Below are 21,300 nucleotides of genomic sequence, written 5' to 3'. Positions count from 1 at the left end.
ACTCAGGAGGTGGAGGTTGCAGTGAGCCGAGATAGTGTCACAGCACTCCAGCCTGGGCCAAAGTAAGACTCTGTCTCAAAAAAAAAAAGATATGGTTTCTGCCCTCAAGAAGCCTCCAATTTAGCTGTATACAATACACAATCATTGGCTCCAAGATTTCCATCTAACCAATCTACAGAGATGATGCCTGGGTCCAAGAGCACAGTAACTGTGATGTCTCCTGCAGTGAAGAGAAAACTGAAGGTGTTTGCTTAGGGACCAGGAGGCTCCTGGAGCTCTCTCCTCCCCGTTTCTTGTCAATCATTCTGTTCATTCTAAAAATTAGTTTATCATCATTCATCTAAACAAGAGGTAGAATCTCAAAGTCTCCCTTGATTCTGACATCTTCTGAGCACCGGACTCACTGTTTCCCAATATGGGAAACAAATCCCACCAAACCCAGGGAGGTAGGAGGGGCGAATTGAGGACCCAGAAGGAAACATTGCTGAGCATCTATTGCTGCGAGTCCTGGGAGGGTGCTGCTAGAGGATGCACGAAGTGGTCGTTGCGGTGCTGGATGCATGAAAGGACACTGCTGCCTATTATTATTATGACTCTACTAATGACTGTCCTTGCACAGATAAGGGAACGAGGCCCACAGAGGTGAGGAGACTTGCCCAGGTGTCACAGCTGGGAAAGGAGGAGCTGGGGTTCAAACTCAGAACCGGAATCAGGCAGACTACCCTCCTCCTCTCTTCCACACTCTGTCCGTGCCCGTACCTGATTTTGCCTTCTTCCCTGGGCTGAACCCAACCCCCTGAGGAGGACATGATCTGTCCTTCCGCTTATCATGTTGGCCAGGCTGGTCTCAAGCTGCTGACCTCAGGCGATCCACCCACCTCAGCCTCCCAAAGTGTTGGGATTACAGGGATGAGCCGCCGTGCCCGGCCTGGGCAAGTTATTTAAACTCTTGGGCCCTCACTTAAGGAAAAGAAAGTAACAGTTAATGTCTATGGAGTTCTTAGGGGACACAAAACACTTTTATATTCATCTAGTTCTCAGAGCCCGAGATGATCCCTATTTTACAGTAGGGCAACTGGTACTCAGAGAGGTAAAGAAACTAGTCCTAGATCACAGAGCCTGGAAGTGGCAGAGCCAGGATTTGAACCTAGGCCTAGGGACTTGAGGTCAGGAGATCAAGACCAGCTTAGCCACGGAGCCATACTGCTGCTTTCTCTGTGGCTGCTAAATCATTGGTGAAGACCCACTCAGCTCACTGGCCCCTCAGAGCTACCTTCCTTCTACCTCTACGAAAGTGCATCACTCCCTTCCAGCTCCAAGAAGTACTGGTTCGGGAGCTCGGGAGGCGGGGGTGTGCGGGAGGCAGGGTGGTGGGTGGCTTCCAGCAGGGCTGACATCCTGTCCATCCCGCCCCCAGCTCCTCAGGGAGGGGCATCATATACAGGGTGAGGAGAGCAGACACAGGATGGAGGGCTTGAACAAAAGGCAAAGGAAAGATGTGGAGCTTGGCCCACCAGCAAGAGGTGCCTGCCTCTTCTCCCTCCTCCTCCTCTCCTGGGATCACTCTCTCCCTCTCCTTGAGATGACAGAAACCTCTCTCTTTCTGCGGCTGCTGGCCCCCGGAGAAGGGCTGGGAGCACGAGGCTTGGAAACCGATAGCGCCCTTCCCTGCCGCCTGCCAGCCGCCCTCCCTAGCTGCGGCAGAAGCTATAAAAAGCATAGCCTTCAACAATAGGTGACATCACCCAGCAGCGGAAAGAACTGGATTCTGCCAGATGCCAGGGAGAGTTATGGCCCCCAGCCCTCCCTCGGGCCCGAAGCCCCGGGGGAAGAGCCTGGGTATGTTCTGCTGGATCCCTGGTGGGATGGAGGCTAGACTCCAGAGGACCTCCTCCTGCTCAGGGAGGGGAGATGGATCCTGGGCGACGGGGATTGATTTCACTGGAGGTTGCAGGACTAGGGGATATGGGGAAGGAGCTGGGGAAATCAGGGCTGGTGAAATTCCACCACTGTCCTCTGAATGTTCTGAGAGACAAGTAGAGGGACGTGGAGGGCTGGGGGTGAAATGGGCAGGCACTCCCAGGGGAACTGGTCCAGACTTGCTGTGAAGAGCTTCCCTCTGGGCCCCTGTGGGCTGGCACCGTCCCCAGTCCTGTATGTAGCACAGTGCCTGGCACACACAGCAGCTTTGCTGACTGACCTCCCAACCCTGGGTCTGAATGTCGTGTCTGGTGTGCAGCAAGTTGACCGCTCCAGCTGGAATGAGTGGAGGGAGGGTGCCTAGGTGGCCTGTGCCTCAGGGGCTTTGATGGAGGTAGGGAGGCCGTGGGAAGGGCCCTGGCAGCAGTGCTGACCTCCTGTCCACCCCCTGGAAGCTGCAAACTCCATTTCCTTTACGCCCCACCCCCTCCCAGGCTGCAGTGGGGATGCCTCTCGTGTGCTTTCCCCCAGCACCCAGGTTGGGCCCTGAGGAGAGCAGATGCTGTGATGTAAATGTTGAGTGTGGATGAATCTGAACTGTCAGCCCAGTCCACCATGGCCCTGAGCCTCAGTTTCCTCCTTTGTAGAACCAGGGCCACCGGTGAGGGGCTGAGAGTGCAGACTGGGAGTCAGGGGACCTTCCTAGGACACAGGCTTTCTGTGTGACCTTGGGCAAGGCACCTCCCTCAGGGTCTCAGAGTGCCTCCTCCAGGAGAGGCTGGGATCTAGCCTCAGGGACCTGTTGGTTCCAATGCCAAGATCCCTAGCCCCGAGGTGGGGAGGGGTGGACACTCGGGTAAGATGGGGTTCAGGAATGTACTTCTGGGGCAGCTGGCCTGGCAGCCGGAGCGAGAGCTTAGTTCCTCTCTGATCCAGAGACTTAATCTCCTTGTCTCTGGATCAGCAGCCCAGGCCAGCCCCTCCCTTCCTGTGCTCTGAGCCCATGTCCCCTCCCTTCACTCCTCCAGCCACACCCCTCCGCTATTCCCCTCTCTCCACTGATTCACCAGTATCCAGCTAGCTCAGGCCCCATGTCCTTCATAAAGCTGTCTGTGACCCCCTCCATCCACACAGGTCCCCTTCCCTGGTTCCGTGGAGCGTGTAGTGTCTCCCATGCACCACACTCGGTAGGGTCCACTGATGCTCAGATGGCTTGAGAAGCACAGGTCTCGCTGCAAAGTTGGGCTGCTCACCCTGCATCCTAAGCCTTCTCTCCTTGGGCCCAATTGCCCTTCGCAGCCTCCCTTCTTGCCCGCTCCTCTCACTGACCACCACGCCAGGGCTCCAGCCACACAAGACTCTCTCTTTTCTAAATGCACTGTATATGCATTCTCTCCAGGCCAAGCACACTGGATATACTGGGTCTCTTCCTGGGACTCCTTCTCTAACCCTTTTTCTGTCTGTCAACGTCCTGCGTCTCCAAAGTCCAGCTAACTACCTCTTCTCCTCTCTGCATCTTGGTCAAAACTAATCCTTCTCTCTTCTCTGTGTGCATGGCCGTTTGTTTGACCTTGTTGGATGCAATGACCTCATTCTGCACCACCTTTTGGTGGGTGGGGTGGGCCCTGCCCCTCTGCCCCTCTGCCTCTCTGCTAGGGGTGTTTCCAGAGCAGGAGTGAGATGAGCAGGCATCAACGAAGGGACAGGCATACTACGGGGCACAGGTTAACCTTCATCCTCATCACAATAGCCACAGGGAGGTATCTTACTGTTTCAGAGATGAGCAAAGCCGAGGCTCAGAGAGGCCAAGTAACACTCCCTTGGCCACCCAGATGGTAAATGGTGAAGCTGAGATTCCAGCCCAGGTCTACCAGATCCCATGGTTGAGCTCTTTGGACCCCAGCAGCCAGGGTGTGAGGCATACCGTGCTCTCTCAGTCAGTGTGTGCAAAACTGAAGAGAGTCTCTTGGCTCATGTGGCCAGGGAAGCAGCCTTAGGTTTTTCTTGGACACAAACCATGGATGTCTTGTTTACAAGCTGGGGTCCTGGAGCATGAGGCACATATCAGGTTAAATAAGATGCCAAGCTAGGACTGGGCAGATCCTTCTCACACTGAGCCAGGCAGGAGAAATTGAGACCTGAGGAGGAACCTGGGTGGCCAGTGATTCCAGGAGCGCTGGTCTACTTTGTCCCCCCTACATCAAGACGGGCACTGCTCATCTCTTATCCTAGCTGGGTCTCTGGGTAAGATAGGAGCCGCTGGGAGATGGCATTGGCTGTCTGTGGCGAGGAAGCTTGGCAGAGCATGGGCTCTGCAGCGAGTGGGCCAGGTAAAATCCCTGCTCCTCTACTTCCTGGCTTGTGACCTACCTACCAATCCTCAGTTTGGGGGTGGCAATGTCTGTCTCACAGAGTGGCTCTAAGAGCTAAATGTATGTGAAAGGCCCAGCCCAGAGTAGGTAGAGGAGCAGTCTTGAGTTCTAGGGGCATCTACTACCTGCTGGCTGGTAACACCAGCTGGGGTCAGTCCTTCCCGCCACTCTCCCAGCACCTCAGCAGGCAGGGACGGAGCCAGCTGTGGTCACCGCATTCCTTCTTGGGCTCCCTGAACCCATTAGAGAAGGATGGGCAGCACCTCCACCTGCCGTCTCTCCCACTGAGCCCAGGTCTCTTGTGCTGGCCATTGGGCTCTCCAGCCTCCACCAGCTCATCTGCCTCCTTCCCAGCCCAGGAAGCAACCGGTGATCTCTCTGTGTCCCCCAGCTCCAGCGTCTGTGCCCTTCCTTCTGCAGCCCTGGCCTGCCTATGTCCTGACCCCTGACCACAGTCCCTAATTTGGTTTTGGGGCTGCTGAAGACTGATGGACCATCTTCATAACAGGCTCTTGCTCTCTCTGCTCTCAAGGGCCCTGCCTTCACTGCTGCCACTCTCAGGAGCCCTCTGTGATGGACCCTGGGCTGGTCAAGCACACTCCACTCTTCCAGTTACCTCCTTACCACTCTCCCATGTACTAGGTACTGTGTCAGCTGACCTCACCCCCAGCGTGTGAACTGATGGAGGCTATTTACTGTGAATCTCTCTTTCTTTGGATAGCTGATTAGATGGACTATATTAATTTACTCGTTCATTTGTTTATCTTTCATTCATCCACCTACCCACTTGTCATACAGTCGTCTACTTACTTACCCATTATTTCATTCATTCGTCTATCCATCATCCATCTACTCGTTCATCTCTCTATCCATCAATGTAGTCATCCATCCAATAATCCATCCATCCATCCATCCATCCATCCATCCATCCATCCATCCATCAACCCATCCATCTATCTATCCATCCATCCATCCATCCATCCATCCATCCATCCATCCATCCATCCATCCAACAATCCATCCATCCATCCATCCATCCATCCATCCATCCATCCATCCATCCATCCAACAATCCATCCAACAATCCATCCATCCATCCATCCATCCATCCAACAATCCATCCATCCATCTAGCCATCCAACAATCCATCCAACCATCCATCCATCCAACAATCCATCCATCCATCTAGCCATCCAATCATCCATCCATCCATCCATCCATCCATCCATCCATCCATCCATGCATCCATCGATCCTACCCAACACCTACTAAGCATTTATTAGGTACCAGGCCCTGTGCTGGATGCATGGGGTGCAGAACCAAATAGGTTATGGTCTCTGCTCCCAAGAGCTCACAGTCCAGTCTGGGAAGACAGGGAGACATGAACTCTGAAGTTCCTTTCCATTCCAACATTCCTGAAAATCTGACTGGTACCCAGGCTCTGCCAGTGAGCATCAGGTGGATGCTTGTGGCCTAACTAAAAGGCTGGGATCTTCCTTTGCCTGGGAACATCAGGGGCTTAGGCTGATCCTCCTTCATCTGGGAACACCAGGGCCCTCCTCACCAGCTCAGCTGAGGCTCTGAAATCTCCTCTTTCTTCCCAGCTGGTGTACGGATGCTGCTCAGGGGCAGTGTGGAACACAGTATGGGACCCTCCCTCTGGAAGGCCACTGCCAGCACCTCTGACCCTACCTCCACTGGTGAAAGTTGGTAGAGTCTGAGGAAGGAGTGGGCAGAACGCAGTTTCAAATTTTACTTTCCCTGGATTCTCTTTCTCTTTCTTTTTTTTTTTTTTTTTGTTTTTGAGGCAGTCTTGCTCTGTCGCCCAGGCTGGAATGCATGGAGTGCAGTGGTGCGATCTCAGCTCACTGCAACCTGCGCCTTCCAGGTTCAAGTGATTCTCCTGCCTCAGCCTTCCGAGTAGCTGGGATTACAGGGGTAGGCCAACACGCCTGGCTAATTTTTGTATTTTTAGTAGAGATGGGGTTTCACCATGTTGGCCAAGCTGGTCTTGAACTTCTGACCTCAAATGATCCACCTGCCTCAGCCTCCCAGAGTGCTGGGATTATAGGCATGTGCCACCACGCTCGAACTCTTTTTTTTTTTTTGAGACAGAGTCTCATTCTGTCACCCAAGTTGGAGTGCAGTGGTGCAATCGCAGCTCACTGCGGCCTTGACCTTCCAGGCTCAAGTGATTCTCCCACCTCAGCCTTCCTAGCAGCTGGGGCTACAGGTGTGCACCACCACACTCAGCTAGTTTTTTTTTTTTTTTTAATTCAATTTTTTTGTAGAGATGGGGGTCTCACTATGTTGCCCAGGCTGTCTCAAACTCCTAGCCTCAAGTGAGCCTCCTGCCTTGGCCTCCCAAAGCATTGGGATTACAGGCATGAACCCACTGTGCCCAGGCCACTTTCCCTGGATTCCTTATCCTCCTCTCTAAATTATCTCTTTCCCCCTTTCCCTCCCATCTCCATTTCTCCTATCTCTTCTCTCCCTGTTCTCTTTGTTTCCTCCCTGATCTCTCTTACTTATCTCCCTTCTCCTGTTTCTTCTCTCTTCTCATTGAATGCTGAGACACATTCAAATTTTGGGTCACCAGTGTGGGTCCTTGGAAAAGTCAGGACTCTTCTCTCAGCTAAGTCTTCTTTTCCTAGAAACCATGACTCAGAGAGGACAAACCAGAGAGTACATTTACCCTGCCCAGGCTGCAAAGAACAGGCGCTCCTTTCCTCACGCCCATCCGGTTCCTTCCTTTTCTCCCTCCCTCCTTGTTCATATTCTTTCCCTTGCCCTTCTTTAGAGAGCATAGACGAATGCTGAATCACACCCTTAATTTTTAAATTCTAATTCTCACCTACAAAAGCAACACCTCCAAGCTCAATCACACTGAAAACACAGATCTGTGGAATCCAGCACAGATTTTTTCCCTTGGTTCTTTCCTAGCTCCCATCCCATCCCCATCGTAGGGCTTGCTGGAAGGATGACAAAGAGGAGGAAAAGAAGGGCAAAGGGCGAAGGAGGAGGGGAGGGGAGGAAGAGAGGCCTCCCGAGGAAGCAGGGAAGGGCCTGAGCCCCCCCTCCTCCAGGAGCACCCCTCCGCTCACCGACGTGTCCTCCGAGCATGAGGCAATGATGTTGTCGATGAACGGGTTCCATTTGATATCCAGCACATTGCCCTGGTGGCCGCAGACCTTGGGGTAGTTGGGCTCAATCCTGCCTGTCTGCAGAGGAGAAAGAGAGAGAGAGAAGGAGATTAGTTTGATGGCCCTGGGGTGGCCTTGAATGGAGTGCCTTTTTTCTGGGCCTCTCAACTGGACTGGAATGTCCTGGAGGAATCACCTGTGTTTTATTTTTGTCTTTGGGCCCTGATGGGCCAAGTCAGGCTGGGCCACATTGCTCTGTGGCTGTGTCCTCCCCAATACTGAACGGTGCAGGGAGGCCGCACAGCCGTGGTGGGGCAGGCTGCTGCTCGTTCATACACACCTCTGCAAATGAGAAAAAGGTGCCCCTGCACGAAGTAAAAGTGTTTAAAGTTAAGCTGGAATGACCAAAGCCTGACGGGCAGTAGCCCTGATGGCACACACACAGGCCCACGTTCTGCCCCGTTCACGCACACCCAGACGCTGGGGTGCACCTACTCTCCCTGGGGCCCACACTCCCTGCTTCCCCCAGGGCAGAGTCAGGTTTGGATCAGGAGGAGGCTCTTTCCTGCTGCTCCGGGAGTCAGCGGAGAGGCCTGAATCTCTGGGTCCGCCTATACACTGTTCATATCTCCACGATATGAACGAGCATCCTTGTGCAGTGTACATCTTCAACCCCGGTATACAGTACCCTGTGGTTGAAAGCATAGGCTTCAGAGTCACACAGGCCTGTGTTTGAATCACAGTTCTGCTACCTTTTAGCAGTGAAAGTTGTGGCCTTAGAAAGTTAATGAACTTCTCTGAGCCTCAGTTTCCTCTCTCTAAAATGAGAATAGTGATGTCTACTTTTTAGCATTGTTGTGAAGATTATGTGAGCCAATATGCACAGCAAAGCACTTAGTGAAGAGAGTATCAGTAAATGCTCAATATATGACAGCACTTATTATTGTACAGCTTAGATGACACCTCCTCCAGAAAGTCCTCCCTGATACCTTAGTGGGTGAAGATCTCTTCCTCTGTGCTCTCACAGCATTCTGTGCTTCCCTCCATAACACAACCAAGCCCAGTGCGGTGGCTCACGCCTGTAATCCCAGCACTTTGGGAGGCCAAGGCGGGCAGAATACCTGAGGTCAGGAGTTTGGGCCCAGCCTGGCCAACATGGAGAAACCCCATCTCTACTAAAAATACAAAAATTAGCCAGACCTGGTGACACACGCCTGTAATCCCAGCTACTCAGGAGGCTGAGACAGGAGAATCGCTTGAACCCAGGAGGCGAAGGTTGCAGTGAGCCGAGATTGTGCCACTGCACTCCAGCCTGGGTGACACAGCGAGACTCTGTCTCAAAACAAGCAAACAAAACCACAACCAGATCTGATTTGCAGTTTGGTTCTGTTTGCCTGTGAGCAACTGAGGACAGAGTCTGTGTCATCCTCGTCTCTGAATCTCCAGCCCCTTACAGGCCTGGTACCCAGTAGGTGCTCAGTCCATGACTTCCTGGGGGGAGTGAGTCCACAAAAGGATGGAACAAGCGGTGTGGATGGGTGTGGAAGAGCTGTTCCATGTTTAGCGGCTACAAAGGTGGCAGAGAAGGGAGGGGGAATAGGCAGAAGCTATGCTTCCATCTCTCAGGTCTTTTTCATTGCTACTTTTTTGGGGAGTTTGAAGGAGAGGAAGCAAGGAGGTTTCTCCAGTTACTGTCCATCTGCTAACAGTGGGTAGGTGGTCAGAAAAGAGGGAGGTCTAGGAGGTCATACGGCTCTCTCCTTCAGATTCCTCATCAGAATAAGAAGGAGGAAGAGAACCAATTTCTGCCAAGTCCTTGCTACTGCACATGCCTAGCACTTCCCAGTGAGATGAAGAAGAGTTATTTCAGAGTGTGTGTCCTGCCATGACCTCTTCCCCACCACTTCCTGCCTGCATCTCTATTGGCTCATTTCCAGATCGTTTGATCTTTTGCAACAGAGCCATGGCAGGATGGGTAGAGGAAAAAACAGGACTGGAGAAAATGGCAGTGGTAAGGAAGATGCAGAATGAGGCAGAGAAAGAGAGGGGAAAAAAGCCTCAGAGGCTGGACCCAGGAGAACTTCACTGATGTTGTATGTTGTGGAAAATTAGAGGATAGAGAAAAAGGATTTGGAGAGTGTTGATATCAGTTATGATATCAATATTCTATGAATACTGAATATTCTATGAATATTGAATACTCTTTCAATATTCTATGAAAGATGTAATCAGGTTTGGCATATATTTTAAATTACTTTTGGGCTGTTAGAATATAATTTTTTAGGCCAGGCACGGTGGCTCATTCCTGTAATCCCAGTACTTTGAGAGGCTGAGGCAGGTGGATCACCTGAGGTCAGGAGTTTGAGACCAGCCTGGCCAACATGGAGAAATTCAGTCTCTACTAAAAATACAAAAATTAGCCAGGCGTGGCGGTGGGCACCTGTAATCCCAGCTACTCGGGAGGCTGAGCCGCAAGAATCGCTTGAACCGGGGAGGCGAGGATTGCAGGGAGCTGAGATCGCACCACTGAGCTCCAGCCTGGGTGACAGAGTGAGACTCTGTCTCAAAAAAAAATAAAATAAAAAAGAAAGTTTTAAAATTTTAACATTAACTTTTATTTACTTATTTACTTTTTGAGACAGAGTCTCATTCTGTCGCCTAGGCTGGAGTGCAGTGGCGTGATCTTGGCTCACTGAAACCTCCACCTCCTGGGTTTAAGCGATTCTCCTGTCTCAGCCTCCTGAGTAGCTGGGACTACAGGCATCAACCATCACGCCCAGCTAATTTTTATATTTTTAGTAGAGATGGGGTTTCCGTGTATTGGCCAGGCTGGTCTTGAACTCCTGACCTCAGGTGATCCACCTGCTTTGGCCTTCCAAAGCCGTGAGCCATTGCTCTCAGCTGAAGATGATTTTTTAAAAATGAGACTCTAAGCAGTGGCTGGGTCACATGTGACTCTGAGATTTATTAGGGTTACACACATTATCTTTAACTCTGGAAACAACCCTGTTAATTAGATATGAGGAAATTAAGGCCCAGAGAGGTTAAGCTACTTGCCCAAGGTCAAGCAGCTGAAAGCACAGCTGGGATTTCCACACAGGTGTGATTCTCAAAAGCGAGTGTTCTTGAACCCTACTGGTCACTGTTGGCCAGCTCCCCTCCTGCAGCTCAGACTTTTCATGGGTGGATAGGCCCTGTATCATCTGCTTCCACAGCTCACTTACTCTCTGCCAGAGTCATTCCTTCCGTCTGATCTCAAAAGCTGCATTGGAGTGCTCCCTGAGCAAGGCTGTCTGCATTAAGTGTTTGGCAGCCAGCCCAGCCCAGGCAAATCTGAGAGGCACCAAACCAGTCAATAGGTGGCCATCAGATAACAGGAGCTTCTAGCCAGCAGCCCACGGGTGATACACAGGAGGGGCAGGTTAGGCAACATCACCGGAACCTATTCTGAACATAGAGGAGCCTATTTAGAAGGGGGAGTGGCCACAGTCCTGCACTCAGGAAGGAGACAAATCTTTCTAGAGACTGATGAGCTCCATTGCTTAAAAAAAAAGTTTGAAAACCACTTTTCTATAGAGACATCAAGCAAATTTAAAAATGCAATTATTACCTCCAAGAAAAAATGCTGTCTGAGAAAGCTAACGTAGGCTGGGCACAGTGGCTCACACCTGTAATCCCAGCACTTTGGGAGGCTGAGGCAGGTGGATCGTTTAAGCCCAGGAGTTCGAGACCAGCCTGGGAAACATGGCAAAATTTCACCTCTACAAAAAATACAGCAAAAAAGTTAGCTGGGCGTAGTGGCACACACTTATAGTCCCAGCTACTTGGGAGGCTGAGGTGGGAAGATCACTTGAGCCCAGGAGGCCTAGGCTACAATAAGTCATGATCATGCCAGTCTCTTCCAGCCTGGATAACTGAGTGAGACTCCGTCTCAAAAAAAAAAAAAAAAGAAAACTAACGTGATCACAGTGCTTAATGCTTTATGTACAATATTTACATGATTGTAATAATGTAAAAAATAAGATATTTATATCTTTTTTTTTTTTTTTTGAGACGGAGTCTCGCTCTATCTCCCAGGCTGGAGTGCAGTGGCCGGATCTCAGCTCACTGCAAGCTCCGCCTCCCAGGTTTATGCCATTCTCCTGCCTCAGCCTCCCCAGTAGCTGGGACTACAGGCGCTGCCACCTCGCCTGGCTAGTTTTTTGTACTTTTTAGTAGAGACGGGGTTTCACCGTGTTAGCCAAGATGGTCTCGATCTCCTGACCTCATGATCCGCCCGTCTAGGCCTCCCAAAGTGCTGGGATTATAGGCTTGAGCCACCGTGCCTGGCCAAATATTTATATCTTAAGCAAGAATTGTGCTATGCTGTACTTGGAAGACAGAGGCAAGGAAAGTGTGTATGTGTGTGTAGTAAGAAGAGAGACAGAGCTGGAAAAAAGCTAGAGCCTCATTTTCCATAATAGGGAGCCAATAGGCCATGTCTAATATTTGAAAATCAAGACGCAGTGGTAAAAGCATGTAATTAAGAAATATGGGGTAAGTGCATAAAGAAACAGCTAAAACCAGAGTAGGAAATGCAGCGGTGTCACAAGACAGGACAGGGGTTGTGGCTCTAGGCAGTAGTGGGTTGTGGATGCTTAACAACTGGGTTTCCAGATTTAAAAAGGCCCTGATTCATAGCGTTTGCCAATTTTAGTGGTGTAAATATTCCCACAATCACTGATTTCAGGCTAATGTCACCAAATACGGAGATAGAAGAGGCTCTCAGCACACTATTATAGAATATTTCCACTATGCAAATGTAATAGGCACAGATAACCTCAAGAACACAGATAATAGTGAAATAATTGGGAAGTAATACATTTTTAATATTTAGTACTTCTGCTTTTACTATAACTTAATTGTAAGTTTATTCAATGTAATTTATAATAATGGCTCTGTTTAACAACCAGCTTGCAAAACTCCTAAATTCCTAAAAATTTTACCAATAGGCTCTCATGAGCCAGCACAAGCCAACCCCAGCACATCACTTTGCAGTGCTACAGGCTATAGAGTATTATCAGACCTTCTGACCTCTGCACATTTATTACTTTAACAAACATAAAAATTAAAGAAAAAACAAAATGCCTCTGCCAAATGTTGTAAAGGAAGCTGATTGTAAATTTTTAAAATGTGAGCAATTTTCTCCCCAAGCTCCACACATGCCTCTGTTGTACAAGTTACTGTTTCTGTATAGGGAGTGTGACCAGAGACCAAACTTGGTTCTGTTGCTAAAGCCTGGTTCCTAACTGCTACACAATACTGTTTTCTCATGCTTCATACTAATACACTAACACCAACACTAACACATGCCTATTGATAATATCATAGCATATTAATATAAACACATTTGTATTGATTTACAAATATAATCAAATTTAATCCTCATCACAAGCCCATTGTACAACTAAGAAAACAGAGATTTAGTGAGCTTCTCTGGAGTCAAGATTTTTCAATGTTTCATGACTGTACAATGACTGTATAGATGGTCGGCTCACAGAATTATCCCAGGGGTAGGGCTCTCAGAAGTCCAGGGCTCTAACCTGCCATCTGGTCCTCCAACCTCAGAGAATTTCAGTCCCAACAGAGCTGGGGCAAAGACCTTGCTGCCTGGGGTTGGGTGTGGAGGAAGAGACCTATTATTTGGAATTTATAACCCTTAGGGAGATCTTCACCCTGTTTTTGTGGGTGTTATCCTGGAGGGCTCACAGAACAAGTCCAGCCCTTCTTTGCTGGGACAGCCCTTCCATGTCAAATGTTGAATGGCAGCTGTTGTGCACTCTGAGTCTTCCCAAGGAAGAGCCCAGGGCTGGGGATCAGATTTTATCTCAAATATACCCTGAGTGCCAATGCCAACAGACAGAGTTATTGGCAGATAGGGTGTCTTTTAGATATAACCTGATCACCAGCCCCAGGAGAGGGGCATGGATGCCCTGCTCCAGGATGAGTGGGAGTGTCAAGTAGGGCAACTTCTCCGGAGATCCACTTGACGGAACCTCTCCAACACTTTTAAAAGGTTCATGACCTTTGACCAATAATTCTGCTTTGGGAATATACCCCAGGGAAATCAACAGAGAAGCACACTAAAACAGTCACCACCATGTTATTTATCATAGGGACAACAATGGGGACATTGTCAAAATAAATTACAGTACACCCATATAATTGAATATTCTGAGGTCATTTAAAATCATATATTCAAAGAATATTTAGTGGCATGAGCATTGCTAAAGATCTACACTTAGTAAAACAGAATCAAGCTCTATACAGGTTGAGTATCCCATATCCAAAGTGCTGGGACCAGAAGTGTTTCAGATTTTGATTGTTTTTTTCAGATTTTGAAATATTTGCATTTTACTTACTGGTTGAGCATCCCAGATCCGAAAATCCAAAATCTAAGAGCATTTACTTTGAGCATCATGTCAGTGATCAATATGTTTCAGATTTTGGAGCATTTTGGATTTTGGGTTTTTGGATTTAGGATGCTCAACCTGTATATATAAAAGGATCCCTATCTATTTTTAAAAAAACCAATCTACAAGAAAATACATCAAAATGCTAATAGTGACAACATGTAAATAGTTGGATATTACTAGCAGCTTCCAATTCTAACAAACATATAAAATTGTTATTAAAAAACAGATATTATTACAAAAAACACACCTCCCATAGCCTTGATTGAAAAATACTCCTCTCTGGTTTCAAGCAAACAGGTCTTAAAGAATAATATGCAGACTGGTGCCTACCAGATTTACATGTTTCGAAAGCTTTTGTGCAACATAAATGTATTTGTTCATACAGGTTTCTCTACACCCTTGTTACCACATGGATGGTTTGGAGGGTGCTATGGCTTGAATATGTTCCTCAAAGTTCACGTGTTGGAAACTTAGTCTCCAATGCTACAGTGTTGGGAAGTGGTTATAAGAGATGATTAGGTCAGATTAGGCACAGCCCTCACGCATGGATTAATGTCTTTATCTTGGGAGTGGGTTAGTTATTGTGAGTGGGTTTGTTATAAAAGTGAGTTTGGTCTTCTCTTGCTCTATCTCTCTTGCCCTTCTACCTTCTGCCATGGGATGTCACAGCAGGAAGGCCCTTGCCAGATACCTGCATCATGCTCTTTGACTTCCCAGCTTCCAGAACCGTAAGCCGAATACATTTCTGTGTATTGTAAATTGCCAAGTCTGTGGTTTCTGTTACAGCAACATAAAACAGAATAAGACCAGGGAAAACACATCTTTGAAATTAAATAAAATTATATAATTAATTGAAAGTGCATTTCAGTGTGTGTGTGTGTGGCATGCACTCAGGCAGCCATGGCTGGGCCCTCCCTTGGAAAGGCTGGCGGCACGGTGAGTCCGTGGGTGTAGCTCACCCAGCAGGCTGTCCAGGGGAGTGGTGGGTGCTCTCAGCCCCTGTCCAGGATTTTTTTGAACCCAATGAACTGACTGGGGATGAGACAGTTTCAAACCAACCTGCATTGCAGCTTCAGCTTCCTAGATTCTCCCATCACTGCAGAGCTGAATTTTGTACATGGAAGCAAAATGTTTTCTTACCTAGAGAATCAGCTTAGCAAGGCAGAAACAACAGACTGAGCAGGAGGCAGGATTTCCACACCCAGTTCCGGCACTCACTGACCCAGTGACCTTGAACATAACCCCAGGCTTCTCTGGGCTTCCCAGATTCCCAGACCCTGGTCTGATACCCTTACTACTTTGTCATGGTTCCCCTTTTTACTTTATGAAGCAAGACATACCTGCAACCACAGAGTGCCATGCTTCTGATGTACCAGCACAGAACACAGGAATTCACATTGAGTCCACATGAAAAAGATGTGGGATGGCAATGCCAGAACTACCATGAAGAAGACAATAGTGATAATCAAAGACTATTTGATGAGTGATTGCAAAGTACCAGGCCTTGTGTTAAGCAATTTTTTCATTTTTTTTTTTTTGAGACGGAGTTTCGCTCTTGTTGCCCAGGCTGGAGTGCAATGGTGCGATCTCGGCTCACGGCAACCTCCACCTCTTGGGTTCAAGCGATTCTCCTGCCTCAGCCTCCCAAGTAGCTGGGATTACAGGCATGTGCCACAGTGCCCAGCTAATTTTTTTCAGTAGATACGGGGTTTCACCATGCTGGTCAGGCTGGTCTCGAACTCCTGATCTTAGGTGATCCACCTGCCTCGACCTCCCAAATTGCTGGGATTACAGGCATAAGCCACTACACCTGGCCATGTTAAGCAATTTATAGACATTTTAAAATTTAATCCTTGTAACAACCCTATAAGGTTTTATTAAATCCTTATAACCCTCTGGTAACAGTTCATTTTATGGATGAGACACTGAGCTCTTGGAGGTGACTTGCCCAAGGTGACTCAGCTGGGAAGTGAGGAGCTATCACCTGCACTTGGCTGTCTGCCTCTAAGGCATCTCTGCTATGCTGGCTTCTGTTTCAGGATGTAGATGAGACACCAAGTAAACCAGGGAGGAAAGTCGTTAGAAATCAGTGCAGGAGGCTGGGCGCGGTGGCTCACTCCTGTAATCCCAGCACTTTGGGAGGCTGAGGCGGGCAGATCACCTGAGGTCGAGAGTTTGAGACCAGCCTGGCCAACATGGAGAAACCCCGTCTCTACTAAAATACAAAATTAGCTGGGTGTGGTGGCGCATGCCTGTAATCCCAGCTACTCAGGAGGCTGAGGCAGGAGAATTGCTTGAACCTGGGAGGCGGAGGTTGCGGTGAGCCGAGGTTGTGCCATTGCACTCCAGCCTGGGCAGCAGAAGTGAAACTCCGTCTCAAAAAAAAAAAAAAAAAATAGAAAAAATCAGAAGTAGAAGCTCAACATTTCTAGTGTGGTTCCCACAACGGGTCGGTGGCAGCTCAGTCGTGAAGCCCCTTAGATTTGTTCTTGGAGACCCTCCCTTCCTACTCTTTTTCTCACCCAGTCTCTCCTCCGCCTAGAGCTTGCCAAACTGGGCTACATTTTAGCATCACCTGGGAGTTTAAATAATCCCAATACCCAATGAGCAATATCAACTTAATTATCAGTTAAATTATCAATAAAATAAAGTGATTAATTAATAAAACAATTAAGTATCAATTTAATCCCAATATCTGAGAGGCAGGAGCCAGGCACTGGTATTTTTAGCATGTTTCCCTGACTGATTTCAATGAGCAGCAAAGACTGGGAACCACTACCCTAGAGGCTCCGTAGCCTGCTGGGGCCTGGGCCTCCTGCCTCCTGGAGCACCTGAAACACTTGTGCATTCTAAGAGTTAGCAGCTGAAGGTTAGTCTTGTCTCCTGTTGGGGAGGGTGAGCAATTAAAAACATTATCGGCCTGGCGTGGTGGCTCACGCCTGTAATCCCAGCACTTTGGGAGGACAAGGCGGGAGGATCACCTGACCTCAGGAGTGTGAGACAAGCCTGGGCAACATGGCAAAATCCTAGCTCTACTAAAAATACAAAAATTAGCTGGATGTGGTGACACGTGCCTGTAATCCCAGCTACTTGGGAGCCTGAGGCATGAGAATTGCTCGAACCCAGGAGACGGAGGTTGAAGTGAGCCGAGACCGCACATCTGCACTCCAGCCTGGGCAGCAAAGTGAGACTGTCTCCCCAAACAAAATTAAGAACATTATCATGCACATTTAATACAGGCTCATTTGTAGAAACCACAGGTAAAGCAAATAGGAAGACAGAAGTCACATTAGGTGATGAGCATGTAAAGGAGAACCCAGGGCAGTGGCTAATGCTGAACCCAGCGGATGGGTGATTTACTGCCGGAATCCCAAGCCTCAGTATGAAAGATGTTTTCTCATGGGCCACCCTATCATCACTTTCCCTCACTGCATGCTGTCCCATGCATCCCAGACCATCTGATTAGGTTGCTTACAATCTTCTTGGGTCTCTCTTCTATGACTGGGAGTTAATATTAAAAGAGAGAGTCATTATAAATAGGTATTGTAGTCCTTCTCCCCAAAGTCCCGGGCAGGGATCAGACTCCCCGTGTTCCAGGCTCCTGGGCCTGAAGGAGGGTTTGCCCCCAACTCACATTTGCACAACCCCCAACACTTGCACAGACATTATCTTAATTAGCGTTACCCAGAGAAACCAACTAAATGAGGACACTTGCCCCTGGTCACACCACTTGGCAGGGACAGAACCAGAACGAGTTTATGCAGGCTCCGAGCTCTGGGTACCACTGTGGGGCGGGGGGGGGTCTCATGCTCCTAAACATGGATGTCCTTCATCCAAAGTGCTGCCTGCTCCACCACAGGGTGTTCCCTATTTTCCAGTGACTGTCCCCAACATACACATGTATATGCTTGCACGTGCAACACACACACACACACACACACAAGTGCGCCACACAAGCTCCTCTGCTGTGGTCCTTTCTGCCCTGGCCTCTGGCTGTGTTCTTTCTCTCCCTCCATCCCAATCCAGACGTACTTGTCTCGTGTCCCCTATTTCAGGACCCTGCTTGCTTTGGCCAATTAATCAAGTAAACAAAAGCCTTCCAAGGAGGACTGGGAGACATTGGGTTAGTCCATTTCTCCTTGCGGGTCATCTATGTACATATCGACGGAAGCCTTTTAGAGAAAGCTGCTTGGCCCAAAAGTGTAATCTCCTGGGGTTTTTAGACTCTCAGACAGACTTCTAGGCCATCTATTTTGAGTCAAGGGCTTTATTCACTCTAGAGCTGGCAGGATTTCTGAAGTGGGCCCACTGGTTTATCTCCTTCCCTGTAATGTCTGCTCTGTTCAGTTCTCTCTCCAATCCACCTTACACACTGTTGCCTAATTTTCCTAGGATGCAACTCTGATGAAATAACTTCCCCTGCTCCAAAATCTTCAATGGCTCCCTACTACCTAGACCTTAAAAGCCAAACCCCTTATCCAGGCATCAGAGCTGTTGTCATCCCAGCATGGTCCTGCCTTAACACTCTCCCTCAGTCCACTGCCCATGCCATGCACATGGTTATACACCTCCGCCTCCAATGCTCCTTCCACACTGAAGGACCTTTGGTTCCTGGTTCAACCCTGCCACCAGGCTGTGAGCACCATGATGACAGTGGTCTTGACAAAGGCCGCACTCTCTTGTTGAGAGGCAGAACATGCTCTGCAGGGAGAGAGGTGAGGCAGGTGTGTCCTGAGATGGTGAAATCCCTGCTTCCCAGCATTCGAGGCCTTAAATGTGACTGGCAGGGAGACCGCAGAGGGAAGGTGAGGCTCCCAACATCCAGTCCCACCGTGATGTCTCAATATCCTACAGTGGGGGGAGGGTGTGGTACACAAATACTATAACTGTTGGAAATGTGAGAAGCGGCAAAAAAAAGTTACATGACAGCATCCATGCAAATTGTGGGAAAAGCACATTTCTGGTTTAGGCAGAAAATCAAAAGAAAAGGACAGTGCTTGCACCATCTCGAGGCTGCCATCACTAGCTTTCTCCTCCCCCGCCACAGAGCCGTGTTCTCCAAGCAGGTGGGAGTGCTCGGGGTACGGGGTCTGGACCAACAAGGGAGTCAGCTCTGGGGTCTTCAGTATCTTCCCATGACTGGGCCCCAAACAGGCCTTCGTCCTTCAGGCTCCTCACCAGAGGCCTTCCTGAACATCAGGACCCCCTCCCCAGAGGAAGCTACCCCGACTGGGGGTGGCCTAGAGAGACATATAGGCATGGAGGATCCTGGGCAGGTGGAGCTCCGTCAAGGTCAGGAGCAGGTTCCTAAGTCTGCCCTCCGCTTTTTGGCCCAGAGGTCTGGGTTCTGCCATGCCAGGGGCCCTCTCCATAGAGGACCCACGAGAACTTCTCCTGTGTGCGGGGGCTGCTGCCAAAAGTATAAAAACCCCTCCTTCCGTTTGCCATCGGGCCCAAGGAACGGGGAGGGAAGAGGATTCTCCCGCCAGGTGCCCTTCCTGTAACACCCCAACTCCCCACACCTCTCCTATAGCGTGAAAGGAAACTTGTTTCGAGTTGTGCTTTTTTTGCCCAGCCCACCTGGGATTTGGGGAGCATTACTAAAGCACTGCTACAGCAGAAGGGCAGCAGCCTGGGATTCAGGGGACCTGGGTTTTCATCTCAGCTCTCCTGCGCACTGGCTGAGTGGCCTGAATCTCTATCTCTCTAGGTCTCAGTCTCTCCCTGCGAAAAGTGAGACATTTTGGGGGGACAGGGATAATAAACGTGGTATTCTTGCCCCTCCTGGAGTTTCTGTAACTATAACAGGCATTGCCAATCGCTCACTGAGTCCTGCCTGAGCCCAGCAGTCCTTAGCACAGCATCTAGGGAGTCCCGACCAGTCCATCAGAGAATGTCAATCTGGGGCCATGTGATCTCTTAGAGCCCTGACAGCTGTAAACATCCTGAGCCCCTTGCTAAGCCTCTGAGACTCCCTGTACCTCTCCGTATTCAGAGAGGATTCCCGGAGGCCTCTGATGAGTTAATCCCCACAAATGCCTCTACATCTGCTCCTTCCTCTCCAGGTGCACCCTGCCCGTAGCCTTCCTGAGGCACTCCAGTCTTCTAATTGGTCTCCACGGTGCTGGTCTCTTCTCGAACCCCAGAGCAAGATCAGCCTTCTATAACTATTACTTTCCTTGTGCAACTCCTCCAGAATCTTCCACGGCATACGTAACTATCTGTAGGAGTTTTTGGCAATTGGGCATCCAAGCCCCCTTCCTGCTTCGGAGGACTCTCCCACTGTGGGCTGTCCTGGTGGGATGCAGTGCCCCACCACGAAAGCTGAAGCAGGGGCTCCTCCTACCCAGGGTCCTCTGCTGTCCAGGGACAGGTCATGGGACTGGGTTTGGCCAATCATACTCCTACCCAGGGTGGGCTGGGACTGGGCCCTCGGGAGCTGTCTTGGTGCTGATCTGGTTCCAAGTCTGGCTCTTCACTGCTGCAGCCCTAGCCCTTTAAATCTATGAAGCCCCTAAACCCTCCCTGCATAAAAGGACTGGGGTTGGCAGTGATTTCTGTTGCTAGCAACAGATAACCACATCTGTGTTATCTCTGCTCCTCAACAATGTCTCCACTTTTCAGAGACAGAAACTGAGACCTAGAGAGACAGAGATTTGGGCCACTCAGCCAGTGTGCAGCAGGAATCCTGACTGAGTCAGCTCCCCTTTCTCCGTCTTATCAGATCCAACTTACCTGCCTGGCCCTTGAGGGGCACGCACACCCTGTTCCCACCCCCACCTGCCCTCTAACCTTATTCTTCGGTTTGCTCAACCCTATGGGGGTCACACTTCTCAAGTGTGACAGACCCAATTTTAAACGTGATGTCTCAGGTCCCATGAAAACAGTGATATCTGCCCCAATCCCAATATTTGGATGACCACACCTTTTCCCAGACTTCTTCTCTAAGGAAACACAGATCTTCTCTGCCAGATCATGTGTGTCCTGACCCTTGGTTTGGGAAAATACGGTCCCCAATCAGGGTGCCCCTCACTGGCCCCCTCCCTGCCTTCCTTGTGACACAGTCCTTAGAAAGGCCTGCTCCTCTGGGCTTCTGCACCCCTCGAGAGATGCCCCAACTCCTGCTCCCACTGAGACGACTTAGTGCACTTCGCATCTTGTGGTCTTCCTTTTCCCTCAACTTTTCTTTTCATTATTATTATTATTATTATTTTATTATTATTTTTTTTTGAGATGGAGTCTTGCTCTGTCATTCAGGCTGGGGTGCAATGGCACGATCTTGGCTCACTGCAACCTCCTCCTTCTGGGTTCAAGCGATTCTTCTGCCTCAGCTTCCCGAGTAGCTGGGATTACTGGCACCTGCCATCATGCCAAGCTAATTTTTGCATTTTTGTAGAGACAGGGTTTCAC

At 49.4% G+C, this 21,300-nt stretch overlaps 1 protein-coding gene across 5 annotated transcripts in view; it reads right to left on the bottom strand.

The window, feature by feature from the left end:
* The window catches only part of CORO2B (coronin 2B), a 151,312-nt gene that overhangs the window by 25,387 nt on the left and 104,625 nt on the right, over positions 1–21,300 (bottom strand). For all 5 annotated transcript variants that reach the window (XM_045395651.3, XM_065548116.2, XM_065548115.2 and 2 more), the window contains one exon: positions 7,397–7,513. In XM_045395651.3, the coding sequence (XP_045251586.1) occupies positions 7,397–7,513 (117 nt within the window). The remainder of the gene's footprint in view (positions 1–7,396; positions 7,514–21,300) is intronic.

Source organism: Macaca fascicularis, chromosome 7 (genome assembly GCF_037993035.2).
Source record: "Macaca fascicularis isolate 582-1 chromosome 7, T2T-MFA8v1.1".
NCBI classification, from domain to species: Eukaryota; Metazoa; Chordata; class Mammalia; order Primates; family Cercopithecidae; genus Macaca; species Macaca fascicularis.
Note: the sequence above shows the minus strand (reverse complement) of the source record. Positions and strands in the feature narration are given on the sequence as shown.